Source organism: Perissodus microlepis, chromosome 12, assembly GCF_051167445.1.
Source record: "Perissodus microlepis isolate ML-2025 ecotype Zambia chromosome 12, ASM5116744v1, whole genome shotgun sequence".
Taxonomy (NCBI): domain Eukaryota; kingdom Metazoa; phylum Chordata; class Actinopteri; order Cichliformes; family Cichlidae; genus Perissodus; species Perissodus microlepis.
The window spans coordinates 14,103,820-14,131,185 of record NC_140472.1 but is presented as its reverse complement, the minus strand read 5'-3'; the positions used below and the strand labels follow the sequence as shown (position 1 = coordinate 14,131,185).

Here is a 27,366-nt window from a genome sequence, read left to right as displayed (position 1 = left end):
GTTTTTATTACAGCATCCTGCCATGCGATTGCATTTGTACCAAACCTTCGGGAACGCTCACGTTAACTTTTATTGAGTGCGAGCTAACTTCCTGCTAACTTCTACCTCCGTTAAATTTCATAAATTCGGTTTTCATGGATGCCTGGATGTTGAACTTAATTGTTACACCTGGTAGAGCAGCAACGCTGATCATTTTATTACAGATGAAAGGATTTGGACAGTTTTTAACTCTCAGTCATGCCATAGTGATCGTTGGACTTAGGGACCTGCAGTGGAGTTTGGGCCCAGGCACGCCTAATGACGTCAGACTTAAAGACCGGATTACACCATACACCTTTATCCTTCAGCTCTAAAAGGCTAATGGGGTATTGTCATCACCCTGCAGGTGCAGCTACTAAAAATCGGATGAGTTCAAATCTCAGCGACCTTGACCTCAAGGTCAGAGGCCAGGTTTTCTGAAAATTATGTGAATGCAATACAGGGTGGTGTAGGATTTTGCAATTAATAGCATAGGTTCAACTCCCAAAAATCTTGGATTAGTTCAAATCTCAGTGACCTTGACCTGAAGGTCAGAGGTCAGGTTTTCTCAAACTCTTGTGAACATGAGAACAAGATCAAGGTGACTTGGGATTTTCAAATTCATACCATGGGTACATCTACTAAAATCTCAGAGAAGTTTGAATCCCAGTGTCCTCTGGGTCAAGGTCAGAGGTCAACTTTTCTGAAAATCACCTAGGATTTTCATATTCATGCCACACATGCTTCTAGTAGGAGGCTAAGGGGTTAGCATTGGCAGCTACCAGTGCTTTTTTTATATTGTGGTTTGTAAATTGATTATCACCCTGCCCCCACCACCCCACTCCATTTGTAGGTTTTCCTGTAGTTTAGGACTTCTTCCTTCTTCTTCTTCAGCATATATAGACAGATTAGAACAGTTGGAAATGCATGCTCCCCCTTTACTTCAGAAAGAATTACCCATGTGATACATATGCTACCAAAGAAAAACAAAACCTTTAGATATTGAATGGTACCAAGAGTACTGGTTCTGGTAATATCCCTACTGATTATACAGTTATGAAATCTGCATGCGGTGTGTAAAAGTCGACTGGATGAATGTTCAGAAGAACTGTTGAAAGGCTGTTGCATTGCCCTTTACAATGACTGTAATCAGAGCCCATCTATGGAGAGCCCGTTCACTTATTGTTGGCTGTCTACCAAGAGGGTGCTCCTAAACAGTGAGTGTAGTTAATTGGCTAAAACCATTGTTTGAATTTGTTTACAGAAATCCCCCACCAAAGTTTAGTTTCTTGTTGTGAGTGTAGTGTCAATTATGTATATTCCAGAAATACTCGTATCTTTTAGTTATTTTCTTACAGGGATGGAAATAAATCACTAGCATTCTGCTTATATAAGCTTTTTTGTTGGTTAAGGGTTTTGCCAGGAACTGTAGACACACATGGTCAGAAGCTGTTTTATTTTCCACAGGTTATTTACTTGTATTGGGTGGAGTGGCTAAATTAAACTCCCTTAAAGCCTTAGATGCAAGCAGTTGATCATTGTGAAGGTATAACAGTAAACAGTTTGTTGGCCAAAAAAAAAGAGAAATTTTGCATTATTTTAATGTTGTGGGTTTTTCCCCTAACACTCAACCATTATCTCATGATTTTTTTAAAGAAAGATGACAGCACTTATAGATGGTTAAAACTGGAGTTTTTTGACTAAGACATTTGAGCTTGATCTCCAAAATTCAAACCAAAATTCTAATCCGCAAAGCATATAAACCCTTTTTGAACCTACCACACGGTCACACTTAACACTCCGGTGCTCCCTTTTAAAACCATTTTCTCCATCCACTTAGAAAGTGCCAAGGCCCTAGTTACACAAGGCTAGACACTAGTTGGGAACCACCGGTCGCATGAGAAAAATGTGTATTCCCCAGCCAGTCGATGATTGGTTGTTGGAGGTTGCTGGGAGTCACTGTAAAATCAGCAGGCCTAGAGAGTGGTCATTGACACCCTGCCAACCACAAGTTGCTAGGGACAAATGTGTTTTTCCCAGTTGGTTGGTGAATAGTTGCTGGCAGGGGAAATCAGTTGCAAAGAGTTATATGGTGCTTCAGCCCATGTCCACACTAATACGTTTTTATTTGAAAACGCATCTTTTTCTCTCTCCGTTTTGGCCTTCCGTCTACACTGAGAGGGCTTTTTCGTTCAAGGAAAACGCAGCGTTTTGAAAACGCTCTCCAAAGCGGATACATTTGAAAACGCCGTTTTCGCATCGCAGTGTGTACAGCGAACCCGGAGCCTTTTTGAAAATGCTGACACATTTTAGTCATGTGATGCAGTCATGTGACCAATTACACAGGAGTTGTTTGGTTTGCGCTCAATTTTGACAGCCCTATTAAAGATTAATATCAGTTTCTACATGCTCCAGATAGCTTTTCTTCAAATTCTTTAACTCTCACTTGCTTTTGCAACTTTGTACTTTTGTGGTACTGGCAGCAACAACTCCACCTCATTGTTAGTCCATTTAAAAAACTCTCTGCTTTTCCTCGACATTTTGCTGCGACGTTTCAAAGAGCCAGAAAGTAAATAAACAACAGACAGAAATGAGGCGTGGACGTAGCCTTACTGAACCTCCTTGCAATTGCTTTGGCCAAAAGTAGGTTGCCAGTGTAGCATTGTAGTTTGCATTGATGACACCTGCTTGTCTGTAAACACTCACCAGCTATTGTCCAAGCTGAAGCTAGTGGCTACCCAGTATGCTTAGCTAGTGTTGCTCTCTTTTGACACTGGAAGTGGAAGATTACTACTGAAGCAAGGCACTCAGGAGCAAGCATAAACATCCCATACACTGGATTTTTGTACAGTATTTGCCCTGAGTTCTTTGTGTCAAAGTCACTCCAGAGACTGTCAGGGAAAGACTACTGTTTATAAGCTACATTATAATCCAAACAGACATTAGTAATTAAGAACGTTAATATAAAGGCTTGATAATCCAGTCTGTGCAATACTGTGAGCAATACTTTGTGGCTAGAAGGATAGTTTCCCTTCATCCTCTAACCAGAGTGATAAACACTGACAACAGATGTGACATAAGGAAGAAGCAGGACTTTCCCTTCGTTTTAACATTTATTGTGAGATCCTTGTCTGAATGACATACATTTACCAGCACTCCACTAAAACACACATTTGATTGGTTTTTTGATTGTCATATTTGAAACATATTTATGTTCACAACTGTTGCATTCTCTCTTGTTTAGCATATTTTACATTTAGTTGAACTTATGACTAAATTATGACTATACAGTTTTTTATGTTGTTTTGTTTTTTTTTTTTAACAAATAACAGGGGTTGGTCATAGCAGCCCCTAGTTGCATGTGGCATTTTACACATTTAAAATGAAATTTGCATAATTCATGTTTTGTCTCTCACAATTCATGACTGTAATTCTAGAGAAAATGCAAAGAAGATAACTTTTCAGTGCACTTATGACGCATATGTATATTAACTCACTTGTAATATATTTCAGGTTCTTAGTGTCATTCAGGCAAGACTGTAAGTAGTAACCATGATAGCGTCATTCAGTTCAGTCATTTGGTCAATAGCTGGCAAACGACACATCTACCAGTACGCACCGCCAACCGCAAGGTCAAGAGTGGGGTGCTCACCCAGTGAAAAGAGTCCTTCATGGGCTCTGCTGACTGATGCATTCCAGCAGGGCCTGCACACTTGGTTCTATGACGTGAGCGGTTTGACTTCAGGGTCATCATCAGAACAATTCCACTTCCCAGCATCTTCAACTAGCCTTCTGTGCTCCACGGAATATCTGAGGTCAAATGATGCACTATCTTTCTAATGGTGTACACATTTGCAGTTTTATTGAAAAGCCAATGGTTACTCCAGTTGGTGCATTATGTGTCCAGAATCAAGAAGACTGTTATGTCTTTGTTCTTGCCTACGTGCTTTGTTGATAGCAGTGACGTGTATTCTATTACGGCAAAGATTAGATAGCTCATTAAATGTGAGATGACCAACTTTTTGATAATGGCTGCATGTGTAAAGAGCCAGTTTAAATGCATCTTGGTCAAGGAACGGGCAGAATCATGATCCACTGCAGTTCTCCCCAGTTATTTGGTTAAATCCATGTCATTACATAGTTATATGTCTATATGTTTTGCATAGTTATAAAAGCTGTCACTTCAGACTGAGGCTAAAGACCGAGCTGACAAATCTCTGCATCCAATTTTATGTTCTTACCAGTAGTGGGATTTTTCATTTTTTATTGCTTTGATACTTCTTTAAAAATGACTTCTTGCTATGCTGGGTCTCTGGCTAAGTGAGAGAGAGAGAGTTATTGTAGGGATTCAACCTAGCCAACAGGTTGGGTTCTGAGAAGCCAATCATACATGGTAATCTACTCTTAGGTCTAATGGTGATCGATTAAAACGTTGGATTAAATAGGAAAGACAGCAACAGTAGCTATTACCGGCCGATTTGCATATTTTTAGTACTGCTGCTTTGTGAGAGTACACAGTTACAAGATGAAGATGTACATCTGGAAGACTCATAGAAACTATGGACCTTTTAGATTTTAGTTCGTATGTATTTTTGGGAAGTTTTGGCACTGTTATTTGTGACCTTAATCACGTGTCTTCATAGTTGTTTGAAAAATCCTTATTTATGTGTCTACTCATGCGTGTCATCACTTGGCTTAAATTTGGTTTCAGAAAACTGTGGATTTGAGTTGGTGTAATGCACATTTTTTCTTTGTTTTTAGCAGTCGTCTGACCAGTCCTCTGCCATGTCAGATTCTAGTTCTGAGTTCACAGGACTGGGCTTACCAATGTTTCTAAATGTGACAGCCCCTACAGAAATATTGCTGTGTGAAGAAACAGTAGAAATGATTCTCACAGTGACTACCATCCTCCCTCTTTCTCATTCTCTCCCTCTGCTTGCAGTTGCCCTCCCCAAAGCACACTTCACCCGGTGTGTTTGCCAGTTCTCATGAGCAGCTGAAGAGAGTGACCACTTTTTTTGGCTCTTTGCTGAAGTGCACATATTCTGAATCTATAATGTTACAAGCTTCCTTCAGTTTTTTTCCCCCAAAGCAAGTGTGTCATTTGATACATTAAAGGGAAAATTCACACTAATATAGTGACAGTTTAACAGATCCTCTTGATGTAAGCACATTTGGATCCAAACTGCAGAGAAACTGAAAAACCCAAGAGCATTTAAAGCAAACATTTAAATATACGTACCTCTTTTCCTTTGTAAACCACTCTTGCATAATACCCTTCTGTTGTCTTTTTGCTGTGGATGTCATGATTTATATCTTGACACACCCATTAAATAAGAACAAACTCAAAACCTGCTTCCAAATGTTGGGCAATCTCGGCAAAAAGTTTCCAATCAGTTCCCTGAACTTTTGGTTTAAGGACAACTATATTGATCTTGTAAGATCAGTCAGTCATTTCATGCACCGTACAAAAAATGTATAAACATAATTAAAAATGGCAACTCTCTCTGTTTAATTAATTAATTTCTTATTATTTCTATTACTTTTTCCTCTTCATTTTATACCAGTAGTTGGGCTTAATTGTTAAAACTGATTAGTATCTTTCATTTCTGTAGTGACTTACTTTTTTTTAATTGTAAGTTGTGCCTAAACTGTAGCTTAATTCTACACATAGACTTCAAAGTAAAAGTGTTGCAGACCACTGGTTGTAAATGCATGTGCAGAACAAAAGATTGCATTAACAAATAGAACCATCATCACAAAATGTATGTTCAGCTATATTAATAGATGGGATATGTAGTCAATGCTTAATGTGTGGTTTAAGTCATAAACTTTCTGCTGATTTCTTCTTATACAGTCTGACTGGGCTGAAGTGCTTCTTTTATGGTTGTTTTGTCTTAAATCTTAACTGATCTTACAAGAGGTAGTGTGGCAGTGTGGAGGCTGTTTCTTCTTGTTTTAACTTTGGGAGAACACCAATCTAAAACTCTCCATGTTTAAATCTCCAGCTGTTGTGCTTTGGGTAAACAATCCCAAACAGTTTCAAAGACAGGTACGTGGGTATGTAATGCACGTAGTTTGACATTACAGTGTACCTATCACCTCATCGGAGAAAGGTGAGTCAGATGAAGCTGAGTAATTTCTGTGGGTTTTTTTCCATGTTGGCTCACCCAAGTAGTGACATAGTGGGTGAAACTAATCCCCGAGCGAAAGCAGCAAAACGTTTTCAGGGATTTGTAACTGGTTTTTATTCTTTTTTTTATTATTATTTACCAAAAAAAGGTTGTCACCAGGTCAAAGTCCTTGTTATAATATCAAGTACCAGAAAGTCAAAATCAATGTAATTCCTAAGCCACCAGTGAAACTTGTTTTTTTTAATGTATTTTTCCCCCAGGCTTAATCATACTGGGGTTTTTTTTGACCATGTTGAGTTTTGTGATTGAGCTGTAGTCAAAAGGATCTTCCCGACACATCTGTAGCTTTCCCTGGTTGCACAATAAGGTCCTACATCACACCCTCACTTTTCCATCTCATTAGTCTACACACCTTTCTTTTGACACAGCTGCTGCCTCACCCTGGCTGTCAGTAGCAACTGTCCATCATGTAGCTTAGATTTCAGACCATTAGTGCAACATCAATGACAACGTACAACATAGAGCAAATCACAATGATAAGGCAGTGTTTTCTGTCTCATGGATATCCAAGGCACTCTGATGCGCTGCAGCAACTTATTAAGGCATAGGCAAGGGTTTTGAAATGGGGATAAAAGATTGTGTTTTAACTAAGACGAAACAAGTTTCTTTTTCTTTTTACTGAAAGTAGAATCTCTGTGCTTCCCGAGTGAAGAAAAGTTGTACTTCATCCTGAAAATTATGTGAAACTATTGCAGATACAGTGAGCCTCGTAACATGTTTTGGTGTTGATTGTTGTCATGGCTTTGTCTTTTTGAGTCCTGGTATATGAAGGTGGCTGGGGGAGGGGGGGGGAAGGGTTGCTATTTTTCTGATGTTATAACATCTGCATTTGATTGCCAGTTGGGGTCATGTAAAATCACACAGATGAGGGGACAACCACTTCTGTTAAGTGATATCTGCTTGCAGTGGCAGCCAGATGTGATCAGTGATGACACAAAGTTAATGTACATGTCACTGACAGCATGTGTGAGAGGAACAGGGGTTGACAGCCTCAGATTGTCTGTGTCAGTGATCTAAAAGAGGCACTAATACACCGGTAGACCTGAGCTGTCCTTTAGTCGGTCATCATGCAACTGTTGACAATTTAAGCATTCATTAATCTCACCTTTTTGGTAATCATTTCCTGTTGCTTGTATCTGTCAGCACTCATTGCTTGTTTTTTCGTGTTCATTTCAGGATCCCGTTCAAGATTGGACAACCAAAAAAACAGATTGTCTCTAAAACTGTAAGTCACAAGAACAAACTTTTACTCTATCCAGACATTCAGGTAAAACAGCAGTTTAAAAGCTGCAGCTTCACGAATGGCACAGACCACACGAATAGTAGTCTAAATACTGTCGTCCACAAAGATTTATTAGATGTCAATTTGTCTAAGTCTTTCAAGGGGGCTGAGGTGGTTACCTTGAAGTGACAGTGAGAGGGTGTTCTTCTTGCTGGAGAAAACCACTTCCACCATAATAGGTTTGTGGCCTGGCATTTAGACTGTGAGACAGGGATTCCAGCTTCCTGTGCCATCCTAGGCAAAAACCATGGAGTGGGAGAGATGGTGACAGCTGTGAGTAGGTCCAAACTCAGATTAACTCTGAGATTAAAGCAAAGTTTTACTGTGGGAGTCACAGATTAACAAACAGTTCAGTTTTATCACAATACCTACAAAGGCAATTGTATCATGATTAGGGCTGCCACAAACGATTATTTTGATAGTCGACTAGTCACCGATTAATTTTGCGATTAGTCGACTAATCAGATCATCATCCATTGGACGTAAAACTACAGTTTATTGCACCAGCAGCATCTGCTCTTATATAACTATCATTAGCTTACAGCTTTAAGTGTTTAAGGTATGTGCTAACTAAAAATAAAGACAAGATGATAGTTTGTTAAATTTTAATGAAATTTGCAAATTGTTTAGGTGAAGTTTAATAAACTCAGCCGTCTGCTCCTTGATATCTAACATATAACGGGACACCGGAGTAAATTCTGGAGCATCTCACACTTCTGATAATCAGCTGTCTGCCTGACGTTTATTCAGCTGTGTAAAAACTATAACTTTGATCTCAGCCAAACCGATTTACTCAGGAACAAATAAAATACTAAAAAAAGCCAAACAATAAAATATTTAAGTTATCTAAGTGACTTATATATGTTTAACCTGAGTAGCAAAAGACGGAGGTGGGTTTGAAGCCGGGAGTCCAGTGTTCTCACGACTCTAGTGAGCCTTGCCCCGGCTAGCTATCGAGCTAGTGGGTAACAGACGTCTCTGAAAACGTCGGAGCGCTTTTGAAAATATGTGGTGTCTTAATAAACTGAGCAGATATTTGAGGTTTACACAGCTACATTCTCGCCTGAAAATATGTTAAACGTTTATTTTGTGACCCAGAAAGAATAATAAGAGTAACATTAAAACTAACTAGCTGCCGCCATTGTTGGAAACTGAGCTGGGCTGCGCTATGAATTCTGGGACAGAGCTACTTCTTCTTCTTCTTCGGGGTTTAACGGCAGCTGGCATCCTTGTACATGCAGTGCTGCCATCTTCTGTTTCAGTCCGTTATTACACTCTTAAATCCTACTACTTATTCCTGCGTCTTTTGTGATCTTACAAGGCTTCAAACGATGCGTCGACTATTAAATTAGTCGTTGACGATTTTGATAGTCGACGTAATCGTGACTAGTCGACTAATCGTGGCAGCCCTAATCATGATATAATTCTGCGGTACATGATGCATTATAGTACACCGCAATATCTATGTTTAAAAAAGACCTTAAAAAGTGAAAAACATTGTATACATTCAGTACAAGCGGTGTCACTGTTGTATGGATTATTAAGCTTATTCTATAGTTTACGTTCCCTTGAGTGAGTGTGGAAGGGTCCTGACTTATTTATTACAATGGCTACCACACAACTAGAACAACCTGACACCCATCACTTTATCAGATCCAGTTTTCCTACCCAAGGAACACATTAAGGAGTGGTGGTAAATACGAGTGCATGGTTAGCACGTACAGTAATGCATGGCCAAACTGGTTTTTATCACCAGAAATTGCTAGTAATATAACTGGTATACAGAAGAGTGCAATAAGTATCTGCCTCAGAATAGCAAATCTAGTCTTGTAGATCAGTTCAATGGGAAAATCAGTTAATCTCAGAAGAACGAGTAAAAAAACTAAATGAACACCAGATCTCAACACAAGTGCCCAACACCACATAGCCTGCAGTTACACATGCACACCCCCACACAACAGTGCTCTGAAAAATTCCAGCCAAACAAACAACCAAAGCTGGAATTAAAGTATGAGCGTCAACCACAGTAGCACACCAAAATGTTACTCCAAACAGAAACATCCACACTAACCAAAATGTCCAAGATGACAACAAAGAGATAACCAAGCTACTGCAAAGCTCACAGCAATTCAAAATAGTTAATGGAGTCAAAGCTACCAGACAAAACTAACAAGTTAAATATTTTACGCCAGGTACAAATTAAGGAGTAGTGACACATAAGTGTTCTTGGTTAGCACCTACAGTAATGCAAGGAAAAACTGTTTTTTATCACCAGAAATTGCTATTAATATAATTGGACACTCCCAAACAGCATTCCTCTGAAAAACTTCTAGCAACAAACAACCAAAGCTGTAATTAAAGTCTGATCATCATTTAGCAGACCACAAGCTAATTTGGTGATTAACACCGACTCAAACTTTAATCTCACCAATGGGTCTACAGATCCTGGACGAGCCCCCATTTGTCACAAACTGGCTCAAAGTAGGTGACAAGGAAGGAGTCCACGCAAGAAGTTTACTTAAATATAAATGTATTTTTTAAACATAACCTAACCAAGACACAAAGATCACCAATAAGTTGATGCCATGTGAAGTGGAAGAGAGAGACTATGCAGGTCATCTGAGCCAGCTTTTATATTCTGCAATACACAGATAACATGTATTAGGCGACCAACCAACAGCAGCCATGGCTTTCATGCGTGCGGGAGGTTCCTTACGTATTTATTATTAAAATGGCTACCACTCAACCTGGCTCACCAAACAAGCAGACACCTATCAGTTTACTAGATGCAGTTTTTCTACGGCAAGTACAAATTAAGGAGTGGTGACACATAAGTGTTCATGGTTAGCACATACAGTAATGCATGGCCAAACTGTTTTTTATCACTGGAAATTGCTACTAATATAATTCCCAAACATTCCCAAACAACACTCCTCTGAAAAACTTCTAGCATCAAACAACCAAAGCTGTAATTAAAGTATGAGCATCAACCACAGCAGCACACCAAAATGTTACCAAGTTACATATTTTACAACACTATTCAAGTTTAATTCTACAAATAAACCACTTAAACCTACTCAACTGAGAGACTCATTTGGCTATATTCGCCAAAAAGGATATCTGAAACCCTAAATTCATGGACTTAACAGCCGAGCAAAATACTAGTGCTGTTCTCTTCCAACCGCAAAAGCTCTAAATTAATGTAACCAATCCAAACTAATGTTATTTAGAACTGCAATACTAATGATCTGAACTTCCTAAGATGTTAGTCACAGTCTAAAATACCATAACAACTTTCGGCTGTACTCAAAAAGCAATTCAATTTAGATGACCATTTAGCAAACTGCAAACTAAGTTGATTAACAAGGGCCCTTTATCATCATACTTTGAGCCAGTTTGTGACAAATGGGGGCTCATCCAGGATCTGTAGACCCATTGGTGAGATTAAAGTTTGAGTCGGTGTTAATCACCAAATTAGCTTGTGGTCTGCTAAATGAACTTTAATCTTACCAGTAGGTCTAAAGATCCTGGACAAGGAAGGAAGGAGTCCACGCAAGAGGTTTAGTTAAATATAAAATCATTTATTAAACATAACCTAGTAATTTTACCTGCATTTCAGCTGCTCAAACCACTGTCCGTCAATCCTGTTGCATAATCCTACAGGTAAAGACAGTGAATATGTCTTAAGTAGGAAAACAAATGCCTTCTGAAGTAATCATTGTTGCTGGAAATAATTATATTTCGCACATATATTTATTGTCCGTTACAATTTTTGGAGTCATTATTTGTACTATGCCAAAATGCTAATATACTTGCAATGCATTCTTTATTTTAGGTTGAAAGAGACTTTGAGCGAGAATATGACAAACTCCAAAAGTAAGTTTCCATTATGCTTTATAAGACTAATGAGGTAGACAGTGACTAAAGTTTCTCTGTGTTATTCAGAGTTACATTGGTATTAAAATAAACATTTTATATTTTACAAAATTATGCATGTGTTACCAAGTGTTTTCATGATCATGTATTGTTTGTTTTAGCTTGGTGCTTTGTATATATTCAATATCTTAATGTCTGTCATTAGTCCTTCTGCCAACAAAAAAATCTGTAATGTTTTTGTATTATTTATTTTATTCTCATGAAATGACTTAATGTACAATTACTAGTCAGGATTATAAAGTAAATAAGAAATCTGAAATAACTAACAGTTATTTTGACTGCATATTTACATTTTAAGTATTCCTTTTTGCATATGTAGTTTTTCTTTTTTTCTTTTCCAGCTTTTGGTAGTTTTGGACACTGTTTTTTCTTGACGTGAAATATTAAGACATTTCAAACTTGGCCACAGCTGAAATATCAAATTTTTACAATTTAATGTCATTATGGATGTAGAAATTCTGTTAATGGTCTTTATTTCAGTTTCTCTGTGAAACAAAGGCAAGTAGGGATCACATCATTTAAAATTCAAAACTTGTAAGCTCAGTACATCAGGCCCAGTCTTACTGGGAGGCTGAGGTTACAAAAACTCCCTGAGGGCCCAGCAAAATGAGTGGGAGCATCATTTTCCTCTCAGGTTTTGTTGAGTAGGAGGGCCCTTTATCAGGAAGGTGTGGTGCCAATAGACCTTATAGATGAGTCAGAGCAGCAGGCATGTAGAGACATTTAGGTTCTCCACCCTAGAGATCCATATCAACACTTCATGGTGCTCCTGTGGTCTAAATGCAGTATACTTAGTAGTAACTGATACCTGTGTTTGCAGTTTGTCCATCTGACTGAAGACATTTAAATTCTTCTAGTACAAAAATAATCTGTACTTTAACACTCTCCCATATTGAAGTATAGACCAATTTCAACATCATTTTAATTTTAGTGTTTGAATAATCTCTATGATAGAGAGCTCTATTTTCTATTATCTGTAGTACCAGCAGTGTAAAACAGATTTCAATCTCATAGAACTAGCCTTGACTAGAAGGACAGGCAAAACTCCCCCAAATGAGATCTGAAAGGTTGCATGCAGATGTATATAGTCTCTCTGTATGTGCACACTTTTCCTCTATAACCTGTTGCTCCAAATTGATGATGGTCATATCTTGCCCTCATATCCTGTGTACATCCTGCTGGAAACATACCTAATAATTTCCTCTGAGCCTGAAATATCATTGCTTTGTTATCTGCATGTAGTGTAAAAGTGGCTTTAAAGTGCTAGCTGATAAAACATTTAACACAAGATCATCTTATTCCTTCCGCTACATATGAAGCATATTTGCACTTCATATGTGTTAAGTATTAAGTAGGTATTGACTTGTGGGTTCAGACAAAATTTAAACACTATTGTCGAACAGTAAGTGAAATTCCACAACTTAACCAATTTGGATCACAGTGTTTTACTTTTTCTTTGTCGATGTTATTTGATCACTTTTTAAGATCAATATTTTGTAATAGCAGTATAGGAAATCCAAATGTCCTAATATACGGCTGTGCAAGTCTATGTGAAAAAAGTTAAACTATTTCAGTGACAAACTTAAATTAGTCATGTCTAGAGGTATTAAAATTTGATTTAGTCTGGTACAATTCTTGGTTTTAGAGTGATTTACATGGAATTGCAGTTTCTCACCTTTGTCTTGTGTGAAAAGCAATGAGCCGAAAAGCAAATCGGAGTTCATGGTCATGTTGCAATGTATAAGTGATATATTCAGCAATTTTCTTTCAAAGTCTTGAATGCCTTTAGTTTTCACCACCCTGTGTGGCATGACGGCTGTGGCTGCATGGGTAGAAGGTTTGGGGCATAGGTACAAGGAGCAGCAGCTGTTCCAGTAGGTTACTCTATTAGCACCTTTTGGGAAGAGACTCCACTCCATGGCACTCATCCAGGATGGCTCTCTCTCACCATCAGTTCTGACAGAGAAGGGAAAATGCAGCAGTATTTTTAAGTAGGTGGTAGTGTCTGGAACATGACTTTCACATGCACAAATAACCATCACAAGAATATATTCTGAGTGTACTGGGCTCAGAGCGCACTGGTTTGTTTACATAGTAAGATACTTTCACCCACTATCTTCCAAACTAATATGCATGACTGGCAGGATTATGCAGTAATTATGTTTTTTTTTAATTTTCCTGATATTATGTTTTTGCTTGGTATTACTTAGTCTAGTATTGCAGTCTAAACATTTAGTTTGAGTTGTCAAATATCTCTACTTTATTTAATCTCAGACAGAAATGCTAAGATTGACAACATATTGCAATTTCAAAATGTTTATGACAATGTCAGAATCAGTTATCAAGTTGCGGCTCTAACAACAAAATGTTATCATATGAAGATTTTATGTCACGTCAGAGTTTAATTGTTGCAAAAATGTTCTCAACAACAGAGGAAAACTGTGATTACCTGAACTTGTCACACTGACTCTCCTCGTCCAAATATGTGCTAAAAATTGACTTAATGTAGTGAGACGAACACAGGAAGAATCTCTCTTGATTATTAGATACTCTCCAAATCTTGCCTGAAGCGTTGATGATAAATTTACTACAATTTGAAATGCCTGTTTCTGGATATTTGAAACATAAGCGTGCATTTTCATTAATTTAGAGAAAGCCTAATATAGCTTGTGAGACCTAGTTCTATCTAATTGGTGAGAGGGACACAAGAAGTTACTGTGGAGATTGTTCTGACAGAATGTTTTTTTCTTTCCCGTGGTGTGAACAGTATGGGATGAAGTTACATCATTTACTGCAAATGACATTTTAGGAACAACCTCCATCTGGTCTGTGGTGATTTAGTATAAAATCCTTTAACGTCAAAAGAAACAAAAGCTTAAAGAGAACATGTTCTGTTTTTAAAAAAATATATATATAAAAAAATTATTTTACTATTTGTCCTTTCTTGGATAAACAAATAAAAGAATAAAAGAAAATCCATTTGCAGATGAAAATCTAAAACCAAAGTTGTCAAAGGGCACGTGCATTGGCTTATGCCACGTATCCTTCTGTATGTTGCATTTTGGGAGACTTGAACTTTTCTTTACGGTCCTGTAAATGCTGCTTTTTAATCAGCAGTCATTTTCAAACCCTTCAGTTTAACAGTTTAGATTTGGTTAGTGTACCTGTGAGTATCCTCAATCGTTCTTTGTTTCCCAGCTGCTAAACCGAAAAAAAATCTAAAACATTTAATTGGAGCCGCTTGACTTCCAGTTTTGGTTTGCAGCTCTGAAAGCGCTCTACTTGTTTTGCTAGTGTCTTTATATCTTGTGGACATGCACAAAAATGGGATTACCGTTACTGACTTCCTATTTAATATTGTTCTTGAAAAACAAGGGTGGAAGCGAAACCTGACTGCACCACATTTTTCATCAAATAGGAGTAGTGTTATGAAGGTAGTCTCAGGGGAGATTCTAAACCCCTTGTTTGCCTTAATTGATATAATGAATGGCATGTGTTTTCAGCCTCCATAGTCTGGTAATTGCCATTTTTAACACACATCAATGGAATATGTGCAGTGGAATGATTGAAGACGTTAATGCTTTTGAGCGGAAATGTAGTTGACTGAAGGATTCACACTATTGTTAATTAGCTAACAGATTTTATGTGGAATCAGTCGAATGTGTAATTCCTTCTTAATCCATATTGTTTTATGTCTTTTTTCGAGGTTTGTGTTTTCTTTATCCTTGTCAATGTTTTTGTCCAAATGAACGGTTCAGAGGGATTTAGGGATGAATCGATTTGAAAGTATGCATTCCTACTTTTGTAACAGTGGAAAATTTTTAAAAGTTCAGGCCTTGATTTCAATTTTTTAGCATTTAAACAGCATATATCAATTGATAAACCTGAAGATATCAGTAAAACCAGGCTCACATTAGCAGATACCAACATTTGACTGATGTATCAATGCATGCCTACAGCTCATAAAGTAAATCTTGACTTCAGTATAGGTTATTAATTAATCCAAGTTAGGATAACTGATTCTTTACTGTACTACGAGAGAAGAAGCGCTCTGATAATCAGTCTTCTGCTTGTCCCACAGGCTGGAGGATCAGACGAAAAAGCTTCACAAAGACATGAAGAAAAGCACAGAGGCAGATTTAGGTATGTTCTGTCACTTACTTGGCGTTGCCGCCTGGTGAGCCATTGATCAGCACTTGTTCACCAACATACTTGACGTTACTTGGCATGTTTTTCAGGGCCAGAAAGATGTTTGGGTGCCTGTGTTTTTCTTTTTCTGTGCTGTATTCGATCTCCAAATGATATGACATGAAACAATTGTGTGTGAGTCTCTACCTTAATCATTTCCTTTTTTAGGCTTTTGTAGCTGTCATAGCAGGTGTGTTTTTTGTTTTTTGACCATGTGATTTATATTCAGTTGGGGATCCTGGTTTACCATCTCTGCCATCATTTATCCATGTATTTGTCTGCCACAAAACTCTTGTTTACTAAAGATTTATTTGCCGATTTGCTGGTTTTGTGTTTTTGTATTTGGGAAGTGGTAGTAGACATGGCCTGTGGTAAGTAGTCACTTGTGGGGGTGGAAGAGCGGGGACGGATGGAGCAGTGAGAGACTTCTTCATTTCCTCTCCTTTGTGCTCTGCAATATGAATGTCTGCATCATCAAAGTGTCATAGCTGTCAGGGCCTCATTATCGTTAATGGATTCCATCTGTTGCACAGGTCCCATCTCCACTAACTGCTACCAAACAAAGAACTGGACCTACTCTGCATGTCAGCACTGCATTTAATACACTTCTCTCTGTATCAAGCCAAATGTGTTTATATGCAGCACTCTAGCGAACGTGCTGACAGTCATCTGGTGAGGGCCAGTAATATCTTTTTAAGGGTTGCTCCTGTACACATACCAAATTAGGCTAAATAACAGAAGGCAAATAAAATATGTTAACTTGTCTTGCCTCAGGAAATTGTAAAAGACATGAATTTCACCTTTTCCCTCACTGCTAATGGCGAGCCCTCAGGTCACCTTTTGATTTTCACGACCCTGTAATTAAAATGTTTGTCAGATCAAGCAATGTATTACTTGTGCAAACTGAGAGAGATGCAGAAACGCTACACCGTGATAATTGATTGGTTGAAAATTGGTCCCAGGGGAGTGTGAAATGACCAATGACTGTTCCAAATCTCTGTAAAGCCCATATTCAGTGCAGCTCCTGTCGTCAGCTTGTGTCTCCTCAGTGCAGCTCATTTGTTTTGACAGTGAAGCCATATACTGATACATGCTCTGTGTCTAAACAAAGTGGCATGAGTGCAGATTAACGGTAATTGATGCTGTCAGTGTAGAAAAATGGCAAAAAATTCTTGTTGCACTGGTGAATATTCAACGCGGCAGGCAGCCCCACCACCCCCTCAGATTTTTACAATGGGGGCAGCACCGTGCCATTCGAGTTGTGCACTTCCCGACAGGCTCACTTTTGAATACCCTACTTCATATAAAGTGATGAAACGCTTAAAGCTTCGGTTTAATCCACAAAAATTGCGTCCACAATTTCAGAACAATGTAAGAGTCTTACATGGAATTCGATTAAAATGTGTAGATGCAGACATCTTCAGTAACCATTTACAAAATCGGTATTTTGTGACTTTCTGTTTTCACGAAGTTAACTGTGTTTTAATAGTATTTTCTGCTTTGTGTGTTGCATGCATATTTGCATGGCTGACAGCCATGTCTAAGGCAGCAGTGAAGATTTCCGCAGACCTCTTGAGTAACCCGCTGTGTGAGCAGGATCAGGCCTTCCTGGACTCTATGACTGCTTTAGATACAGCCATGAGAAGGATGGATGCCTTCAACCAAGAAAAGGTAAGACTCTTTCCCACACTTGGCATCTTTATCATGTTGCTCTTTTTCTGTTTTGGCTTTTTGACACGGTGATTTTCTTCAAATCGTTTGAAATTTTTTTTGTTTCTAACAAGCAAAGTAGGAAACTAGACAAGGGTTTGTTTTTTTGTTTTTTTGAAAATGCATGTTTTCATATTTGTCAATATTGTGCTGCCTGTGGACTAAAAACTATCCGTATGTCTTTCCTTCTGTTGTTTTTGAAAAGCATCTGTGGTATGATCCTCTATAAGCTCAAGCTACTGGTTATCAGCTGTGAAAATTGATGCATTTGTGACTCACTGGTGTCTAAAATAACTCATACAATGGATGGGCCTTCTCTGAAGAGGAAAACATGCCTTGCCACAAAATTCACAAGAGTAACTCACAGCTTATGTGCTGAGGTCTGTTGTATTTCTTGCATTATTTCCTAATACATTTGGCTTCAGGTAAAAACATTTTTTTTTTGCATTGGTAGGTCACCCAATATGTTCTTGATGGATTACAGGAACTTTATTCCTCCCTCGGGGTGGAGTACCTATGATCAGCTTGAACACTGTAAACCTCTCAGAGCCGTACTTCTGGCAAACCCAACCTGAAATCCTCCCAACACTTGTCCCGTCCTTCCTGTACATTTCATATCATATTTTACATATTTTTCCTTCTGCTTAGATATTTGCAGCGCTTGCTATTTGGGAAACCATTTCTTTTTTTCTTATTATTCTTGTATGTTTTGTCCTAAGGGCCAGCAGCAGACAGACCGGCATGTCTGTCTTTCCAGAACTGTAAGCGGTACAGCGTATTCTTGCTCGCTCTCCACAGCTGTACTCTGTGAAGATCTCTCTGGCTGTCAGGGCTCTTCATATTATTTGCTGGGCGCCCTTCACTTTTTGATTAGAATCATCGCCACAGGTAGTTATAATGTGAATCATAGTGGCACTGCATGTGTGGATCCTCAAGGCACTACGCTGTGGAGGGTTTGAAAAGAGGAAAAAAATACAGGAGAGAACATAGGAGATCACACTAAGGCATATACCGATTGACTTTTTTCCATCTGTGTTTTCTTGACTCATTGCCCCGCTAGTAGGTGTTCTAGGCTTTTCACATTTGTTGCCTTAAAAATATTCCCCTTTCTTTTCATATTTTGCTGTGAACCAAAATGATTTCATAACCTTTCCCACAACAATGATCCAACAAGGGGGAGAAAATGAATTCCTTTGCAAACGGTGGGTAATGTTGTTATTCCATGGTAAAGCTGTAGTATAAGTATTTCAGGCATAACAGACCATCTGTCACCTGGAAATATACGTATTGAGCAATGAAGAGTTGATTTCATATTTTCTGGGAAACCTCAGGGGCTGGACTCGGTTTCCATAGATAATCAAGCTGTAACCTTCCTCAGTGTATATAAGTGAAGCAATGTCCATGTTCCAGAAATCAAAGTGGCGACTGACAAAAGTCCTCACTTTAAATGAGCATACTGTCTTCAGCTGGTAAATAAATGTCATCCTAATGTTCAGTGTTTGTATATGAGATTACAAGTGTCGCCGGTCTTGTCTCCTGGCTTTACTTGTTAGGATATACTTCCGTGCTACTCAGGCAAACTCAGTATTATTGTTTTGAGAATAAAACATACTAAAAGCATAAGACGGCATCCAAGCAGATATTCTGCAGCTGTCATTTATTTTCCTTTCCTTTCCTTGATTCTTCAGCTTTTAAGTCTTTCAGACTTGCTTTGCTCACAGCTCATCAAATTTTACAGGAGCCATTTTGAGTGACTAGACAAAGTAAAATGTAGGTTGGACTGAGCGTGTGGGTTTGTGACCCAGGGTGCATATGTTCCTGGACTTGGCTTGGTTGAGTGCCCAGGAGAGCACTCCTGCCAGTTTGGCTGCTGTCAGGATGAAGTACTTTTGCATTCTTTAGATTTTTTTTCAATATCAAATTTGATTATTTATTTATTTTTTTCCCATTTTCACTCAGTTTTTTTTTTTTCCATTCTGAAGGGGAAAAAAAACCTACGACACACACTTGAGTGTGAATGAATAAGAGACAGCCATTCTTCCTTTTAATCAGATTTTTTTTAAAGAAGTCACTTGTAGTTAATGTCTTTATAATGTATAGTATTGTTCACTGTCTGTGTAGCCTTCCTATTTGTCTCTGTGACTGTCACTTGTTTGAAAAAGATTGATCCACTCACTTAGATCCAGACATTTTTTCGCTTGTAAAGGACAACAGTCACCAGCTGGATAGATTTTTCTTTGTTGTGTTTGTTTGGTTATTTTTTTTAAACACACTTTTATTCAGAGTGGCTTTTGACAGCTAGGTCACGCCTGATAGTCTCTCCACTGCTCTCAGTCCTTCTAAATAAAATCCTTGCCTTAACACAATGTTCACTTCCAGCTTTGGGCTGGGCTGTGTGGCTTCCTTTGTAGAGTGGCTACAAGTGAGCTAGAGGCAAAATAGCGATTGTGAGTACTTTCTGGTCAGTCTGTTGTGTGCATCACCTCTAGGTTTTGCTAGGTGTTTAAAAATCCAGCACAGCACTAGAACACCACTCTTAACTTCTTCCTTTAAGCTGGCTGTTGATTCTGACGGCAACAGCAGCAAAACCTTATTGCTCCAGCAAAACAGACACAAAAGCATCCACCCTTTGCTCTTCTCCATGTTGAGACGAGATGTTCTGCCGCAGGGCCCACAAGTGAGAGAGCCAGCAGATAAAACGTGCAGCGATAATGAAGGCAGCAGTGGCCCAGGTCTGTGTGTTTATTTCTGGGGCTGAGGAGGGCGCACAGCCCCGCCGGCACACTGCTGCCGAAGCTGAGCCCCAGTGTAGATGGCGGCAGCACAGTAGAGGATGCTCCGTTTGGAGGGATATTGATTTCCTCTGCGATCTGTGTGTATTTTTGGGAGGCCTGTGTGCCGGGATGGCCTCTGCTCCGTGACTCACTGATGGAGACTGCTGCTAGAGCGCCGGCCTCAGGCTCTGCGGGGCCTCCAAGGAATAGCTCTGCCCCCCCTCTCTGTGGGAAGGGGCAGAGGGTAGAGGGCACCAGCATGCTTAAGCAAATCTGCCGCTGTTCTTCTCCCTCCTCGCTGCATGCTCTCACCTTAGAAGCAGCGGCACCGCTCGAGCTGGGGAGGGGGAGATGGTGTGAATATGTAAAACAAAGACAATGTGAATTCCCATGTACTTATTTGTTATTGGTTCTGTGTTTTCCCTCAAACCACAATCAACCATTTTGTACTTGGAAATCTGCCTGTGTGAAGCAGCGAGTGTTGCTGTATGTTCTCGTAGATGGTCAGGGCATTTTTACAAAGCACAGCTGCGATCTTGCTTCCTTGTTGTTGTGTGATTGACTGTCCTTCCAATAGCAAGTGAGCATATGATTAGTGGAGCTGCTCACTGTTCTCATGCAGCTGTCACTTCACATCTCCCTGCTTTAAATTCTCCTTCTCTGTTCCAAGCATGTTCTCTCCACTTGACTCGATTGCCTGGTTAACTTAGCCGTGTTACGCTTGCAGATCTAGTAGCAGCAGTCATTTTGAATCTGCAATGTAAATGACTCTAGAAACTTTATTAATTGTGCTCCAACTTCTCTCGACGAGACTTGGTTCTGAGGCTGGAGGCCTCGAGATGAGATGTTCGTTTACTTCCATTTAACACCCCCCCCTTCCCCTCCTTCCTTCCCCTGTCGGTTCTGCCAAACAGAAGGAGAATGCAGGAAAATATAAACTGTTATTGTTAAAATGTTTGTTTGTAAAGAACTTTCATCTTGTATGGCAGCCCACCCTCCACAGGAAATCATTTGGGCTTTGCTTTCATGTCCGTCCCCTGACAGTTCCATCCTTTTGTATCGCAAGCTCAATGAATATTCAGGGGTTTCTCCTCGGGGCTTGTGTACAATAAAAGAGTCAACGTCATGAAAGTTTCTTTGCAAGCCCCCCCCCTTCCCCTTCCCCTTTTTTCTTATGTGCTCTGTTTGAAATATACACAATTGTTGGTGTTTGTGCTGCGACGTTACATTGCAGCTAATGAGCAAGAGATGTAGAAGCTATTTGGTTCCGACTTCACTTCTGATGTAACTCAATTTGACAGTGAATAACAAATTGTAATGTCTCTTCATTTGTTAGAAAGGTGAGCAGTGCTTGTGTTAACAGCTTTTTATTTTATTTACTTTTACAGGTCAACCAGATCCAGAAGACTGTTGTCGACCCTCTGAAAAAGTAAGTGTCAGTTTCTTGTGCTGCTTCTGTGTTAAATGTCCAGCTTTAAATCTGAATCTGCAACAGGCTGCGGTCAAATAGTTTTAGTCTGCAATATTTGCATTTTTAGGAGAGCCAGATCGTGAACTTTTCGTGTGAAGTATGGTAAAAGCGATTTAGCTCAGTTGTGTCTTAAATTCTATATGTGACTGTGGAGCGATAAAAACCCAGTGCCCCGTGTCGTTTTTACTATTTAACCTTGCTCTGCATATCTCACTAACTGAGTGGAAAGAATAGCTGCAGTGCAGGACCTCAGGAAGGCCTCCAGTGTAGTAATACGCATTATAAAAATGAACTGGGAGTTAACAGGGCTGCTGTGCTGGTAGTGTCTGGAAGAAAGTTTATTTGGTCTTCGTTCCTAATACTCGCCCCCATTTGAGGAGGCAGTGAATGCTATTCCATTCCTTAAGCCTCACTTTGCGCACACACGCGCAAAGCAGAGGTACTGAAGGGAGTGGCTGGACAATCCCACCCGTCTTCCGGAGCGCTTGTTAAGGTTTTCTTCCTCCTCCTGGCTCCTCCCAGGAGATTAAATACTTTGAAAGAGAGCATGTGCATACTGCTTGTATAGATTTCTATAAATTTGTGTTGAACTTTCTCCCCTCGTGAGACACTCGTTTTGTAAAGTAACTAATGTGAAGAGAATACTCCATCAAAACATGGATCGGTCAGGTCAGCGCGTGTGTGTGTGCGCGTGCGCGTGTGTCAACCCCTCTCTTCCTCGTGCGCTCTGGTGGCGGAGCAATGACAGGATGGAATGGTTCTAATTTCCTCTTCCTGGTGGGCGGCAGGCGGACGTGTGGGCAGGCTCAGAATATGGCAAAGGGCCCAGCTTCCTGGGCCCAGAGCTGCGGATTGGTTCAGGAGGAGAAATGTCTCAGGACAGTGCACGCTCTCACACAAACATACACACGTACACAAACACCAGCTCCGATTTTAGAGGGGGCGCTGTCTCGCAAAGATGGTATTTAAGATCATAAAGTTAGGCATTTACATGAGTCTAAAACAGAACAGAGGAAGTGAGTTCATAAACAAATTTTAATGCCAAGCTAAACTGACCTTTCTGTTTACTTTTTCCTTCTTAAAAACGCAGCGCTATTACTTGTTAGTTTATCAAAGTGTTGTCTATAGAAAACCAAGACGCACAAGCTGCTATACTTTAAAGCTTCCATTAAGATTCCATTAGTCCTCTCACTAATGAATATTTGTAATTGTTTTTCTTGTCTCAAAATACTCTTCTGGTGAACTTGTGTCATTGTAAAGACAATTAGAGAAGAGTTGAAAAGGAGAACGTTATGTTAATGGAAGACTTTCAATGGATTGTGTGTGTGTGTGTGTGTGTGTGTGTGCGTGTGTGTGTGTCAGCTACATGATTGTGTCCATGTGTGATTGCTATTTCAAATTTTGGCATCCATCCTTAATGCTTAGTGTGGTAAAACGCACAATAAACAAACGAAAAAGCAGCCCCCCTCTACTCTGCCCCCATCCTGCGTTCAGCGTCTCCTCTCTCTCAGGCCCAGACGTGCGTTTCATCCACTCTGCGGGGTCACTGAATGACATCACTATGTTTATGCGAGGGGAGGGGAGTGCGTGGGCATTGAGGCATGTGTGTTATCTGGGCCTTGTAACCTAGCCCTTTTTGCTCCGTTGCTCTTTTGGGTGAAATAGAAGTCAAGCCTGTTTTGAGACCTCTGCCCTGGGTTGAGCCAGGACTGGACAAACCACCTTCATCCCTCTCAATCAGAGGAGTACGCTGCCCTCAGAGCAGGTTGTGGGGTTTGGAGCCAATGGGAGTTGTTGACCTTAGCTCTGGGGCTGATGCAGGCTTTTTATTTTTATTTTTATTTTTTGATGGGGGGATTGTTTTTTTGTAAAAAGGATGTTTGTTTTTTTACCATCTTATCTGGTGTATCGCGCACTGAGGCTGCGTGAGTTATGTGGGCTTTAAAGCACTAGGCAAGTCACAGCAGATCACACTCTTTCTTTGCACGCTTTTTGTTTTTTGTTTTTTTGGAGACTAAGGAGATGTTGCTAGCATTTACGTCACAGACATTCCCATGGTCTACTGCTTTTAAACCATTTATACAACAGGTGGTAATTATTTCACTTTCACACCAAGCATATTTTAAATGAAGGTGCCACGTGATGTGACCCCAATTTTTCTTCTGAGACCATGACGAACAAAGGTGGTAATTTACACATAAACAGTTCCCTTTCCCATATTTTTAGTGGTGTGTTTTAAACTGATTTTTTTTTTTTTTTCAGTAGTGAGTTATGTGACGGTCATAGTCAAAAGTGACAGCCAGCCTGCTAGACTGAGGGTGTCTAGACCAGACTTGGGCTTGGCTGCTGGGTCAGGCTGGCCTGTATGTGGATTGGCCTCGGCTCATAAACACACTCTCTGCTCCAGATGCTATTTCCATCCAGCCCTTTTTTTTAAACCACACCCTGACCTGTCACGTGGACAGTGGTGTATCCTTGGCCCCTTTGCAGCCCTCAACCATCTTAAGAAATCACCCAGACTAGGCTCACCGCAGGTACAGACCTTGCAGGCTGACCGGTAGTTATCCAACCAAGGCCAGGACATCGAGGGAAACATCCAGGGCCTGGACATTTCTTTTCTTTAAAAAAACCAAAAACTGTTATTACAGTGTATACATAAGCACATTCGGGTTCTCATGTGGGGGAGAGTAGTGTACCGTTGAGTCACAGTAACCGAATGTAACACTGAAACTTCAGCGTTCAGTGTGGAAGTGACACTAATGGGTTAACAAGTAGTTGGCTTTGTGTCTAGCTCTTTTTCTCCTCCTCCAGCACAAGGATAGGATTGGCCCTGAAGTCTCCTTGTGCTCAAACATAGTAGTTGCAGACAGCGTTGTCCCCTTTTAGCGCGCAAACAGCAGGCCACCGTGGTGTGTCATGAGGAAATTGCACCATGCTGTCAGGTGAACTAGAATCCAGCCTTTGTGTTGTCTGAAAGCTGGTTTGCTGCTGTGTTGTCATCAGCCCGTAGGACTGCGTTGGAAAGCAGTCATGCCTGGAGGGCAGTTGCATAATCCCTTGGCACTTCAAATATGCGTACACTGGAGCAGATAGTAGATTTGAGGATCGGCATCCACCCCTGCCGTAAACTGGGCCAGAGTGGTATTTTATAAATAGCGGTGGAGTGTGGGCTGCTGGGTTGGGCTGAGCTCGTTGATGTCACTGAAACACTACAAGACCACTCCTTGCTTAACTTCCTGTCGGAAACAATCTCTGCTTGTCTGACATGGAGTTCGCGCCACTCCCCCCGCTGGCCTGTAGTAAGGTGCACGTCGGGCAAACGCAGTTGTAATCCAGGATTTCATAACAAACTCTCGGGTTCTCTCATCCGCCACACAGAACAGGGCAAGGGTTGGCATGGAGAGGAACGTAAATCATGAAGCCCACACATTTTGTGGCTAATAACACTATGGGCCGAGGCGCACACAATAAAGTATTGTAGTAGTGTGCCTACACACTTGATGAATTGCTTTAAATGAGTCATTCAGAAAAGGCTATATCTAATTCTTTATTACGATTGTTTTTATTGCTGACTCACATCTGGTATGCACCTGCGTGACTAATCTTGTGGCCTGTTTTTAAAAAACAAAGTCAGTGCTTTGTGTTTACATTTTAGAAAGTTGAAAAATGTTTCATTTCTTATTCAGGCGTTCAATATTTTGGTTAAAGCTATACCATTTGTTATAAATCATTAGCCAGATCTAACCTGAGTTTAAAGAAATAATGTTAATGTTACAGTCTAACTTTCAGACATGTTAACTTGAAAATTTCTATAGTTTTATTATTAGGTTAGACATGTTCTGTATACAGTTTTCCCGTTCCCTATTAAAAACAGACACAAAACCAGTGCAACAAGTCCCAGGATGAAGCTCCGATTCCTGTTGCTAAGTTACAGATGAATGTTTTCCTATTTTTAGTGCTGAAGACTTGGATTCTTGTTGCAAGAATATATTTTCATTTGGAATATGATAATTGTCACAAAATGAATTGTTTCATGCCATTCTGAACTACAGTAATTAGATAATAGATTAGAGGAAGCTTAATGCAGAGCTGTCCTCTGGGGTTTGAGAGTACTGCTACAATAAGATGTTGAGGAGCGGGATTTTATTAAATCATAATGACTTTTATTAAGATACGATGCAATGCACAGTGCATGTCTACAAATTACATGGAGACGGGAAAGTTGTTTCAGTATTTTTAGTAACTTCACTTTCTCTCAGGGAAAAAAAAAAAGAGGAAAGTTTGATATGTATGTCTGGGATCTTTTTTTCTTTCGTTGCATGCATTCACACGGTGCGCATGCATGTTGTGTTCAGTAACCTGGTTTTCTGTGTGCTGGTGTTTTTCAGGTACAGTAGTGTCTTCCCCAGCCTTAACATGGCAGTGAAACGTAGGGAACAGACGCTGCAGGACTACAAGCGGTTGCAAGCCAAAGTGGAGAAATACGAAGAGAAAGAAAAAACGGGGCCCGTGATGGTCAAACTGCATCAGGTAGCGTCAGTTTTAAAGCTCACGTCGGCGCACGTGTCGATCCACTCGAGCTCTCCCTCCAACTGCACAGGAGCAGAGTTCACTTGCTCTTACATGCTGTCCGTATTGTGAATAGAGCACAATAGGTGGAAAAAGACACAAATGCTGACTGGATATGAACAAAAATAGTTGAGCACATGCATACTGTACATGTGCGCTCCTTCACCCACGCAAGCTACCAGGCTCTCAAGTAGTGCCTTTTCAAAAAGGCACTGCTGCACATCTACAGGCACGTAATTGAGAATTGTAGACACACACATACACATATACACACACACGCACACACCATGAGGCCACTACAGAAGCACACATTCACAGATAGTGCTGCAGTGTTGCCTATGCTATTGCTTCTAACACATCCTCACATGGTGAGCCACCCACACACATTGAGAAAAGCACTGTCAGGGGAACAAAGCCTTGAAGAGGCCCCTACATCCATGCCCTCTGAGTCCCTGTGCACTTAAAGAAATGATCCTGACAAAACACTTGTACGCCATTTCAGTTACAGCTGGCATGTGTAAATAAAACTAAAGTGAAGAGAGCATATCATAATGCAGCTGAAAGACAATATGTTTCAGTTTGAATATAGCAACTCCCCCTTCCCCTTAATAAAAATTCTCACCCTCTCACACTTATTCATTGTGCATTCCATAACTCCATGCCTACAGTAGACTACCCACTAATACATTCACACACAGATCAGTGGTGCTGGAGTCCACTCACAGCCAAGTCTGCCCACATTACCCACTCCTCCTCACTTTGGTCGTGATTACAGCCTTTTTTTTGCACTGCTTCTCCGTGGGAATTAAGCAAATATCTTTCAGAACAATAAGAGAAGAAGACAAATGATGGCTCAAGAAGTGAATTCACTTCAGACTAACTTGTTTCGCTTTGTAGGTATTAATCTGTAGCTCCTTAAGCATATTTTAGCAAACGAATCCTTAATGTGTAGTGTGTATTGCATCGCAGTGAAATGAAAGAATGTAACTCAAAGTCAGAACTGAACCCTCAGTGACCAGTTCTTTTGTTTTGCTCTTTCTCTCCGACATCACAGGCAAAAGAGGAACTCCGACCGGTCAAGGATGACTTCGAGGCCAAGAACAAGCAGCTCCTGGACGAGATGCCCAAGTTCTACCAAAGCCGCATCGACTACTTCCAGCCCAGCTTCGAGGCTCTCATCCGGGCACAGGTTAGTGACCTCCATCACCTTTAAGTGCACACCCA

The 27,366-nt window shown here is 40.1% G+C and overlaps 1 protein-coding gene across 1 annotated transcript in view; it reads left to right on the top strand.

Moving 5' to 3' along the window:
* The window catches only part of bin3 (bridging integrator 3), a 32,925-nt gene that overhangs the window by 2,092 nt on the left and 3,467 nt on the right, over positions 1-27,366 (top strand). The window contains exons 2-8 of the mRNA XM_084947565.1: positions 7,389-7,437; positions 11,330-11,370; positions 15,512-15,573; positions 17,153-17,289; positions 21,491-21,531; positions 25,962-26,103; positions 27,197-27,331. Of these exons, the coding sequence (XP_084803691.1) occupies positions 7,389-7,437; positions 11,330-11,370; positions 15,512-15,573; positions 17,153-17,289; positions 21,491-21,531; positions 25,962-26,103; positions 27,197-27,331 (607 nt within the window). The remainder of the gene's footprint in view (positions 1-7,388; positions 7,438-11,329; positions 11,371-15,511; positions 15,574-17,152; positions 17,290-21,490; positions 21,532-25,961; positions 26,104-27,196; positions 27,332-27,366) is intronic.